Source organism: Cariama cristata, unplaced genomic scaffold (assembly GCF_000690535.1).
Source record: "Cariama cristata isolate BGI_N322 unplaced genomic scaffold, ASM69053v1 scaffold36689, whole genome shotgun sequence".
Lineage (NCBI taxonomy): Eukaryota > Metazoa > Chordata > Aves > Cariamiformes > Cariamidae > Cariama > Cariama cristata.
Genome location: NW_009635822.1, coordinates 1 through 347, shown reverse-complemented (window position 1 = coordinate 347; position 347 = coordinate 1). Strand labels below are relative to the sequence as shown.

At 66.3% G+C, this 347-nt stretch overlaps 1 protein-coding gene across 1 annotated transcript in view; it reads left to right on the top strand.

The window, feature by feature from the left end:
* The window catches only part of MEOX2 (mesenchyme homeobox 2), a gene marked incomplete at its 3' end in the record, with an annotated part of 697 nt that extends 416 nt beyond the window's left edge, over window positions 1-281 (top strand). Inside the window, 1 exon segment of the mRNA XM_009707688.1 lies at window positions 1-281. This exon segment is cut by the window's left edge and continues 39 nt beyond it. Within this exon segment, the coding sequence (XP_009705990.1) occupies window positions 1-281 (281 nt within the window).
* Between the last annotated feature and the right edge of the window lie 66 nt (window positions 282-347).

Genomic DNA, 347 nt, shown 5'->3' with positions numbered 1-347 from the left:
CCACCACCAGCAACAGCAGCACCAGGCTTTGCAGACGAACTGGCACATTCCTCAGATGTCGTCTCCTCCCGCCGCGGCCAGGCACAGCCTCTGCCTTCAGCCCGACTCAGGAGGACCCCCGGAGCTGGGCAGCAGCCCCCCCGTCCTGTGTTCAAACTCTTCCAGCCTGGGCACTAACACCCCCACGGGGGCAGCGTGTGCGCCAGGGGACTATGGCAGGCAGGCTCTGTCTCCGGTGGAAACAGAGAAGAGGTCCGGCAAAAGGAAAAGCGACAGCTCAGGTAACGGTCACGCTTTCCCCTGCGGGGCGGGACCCCGAGGCGGAGGGCACCGGGGGGAGCTGCGCT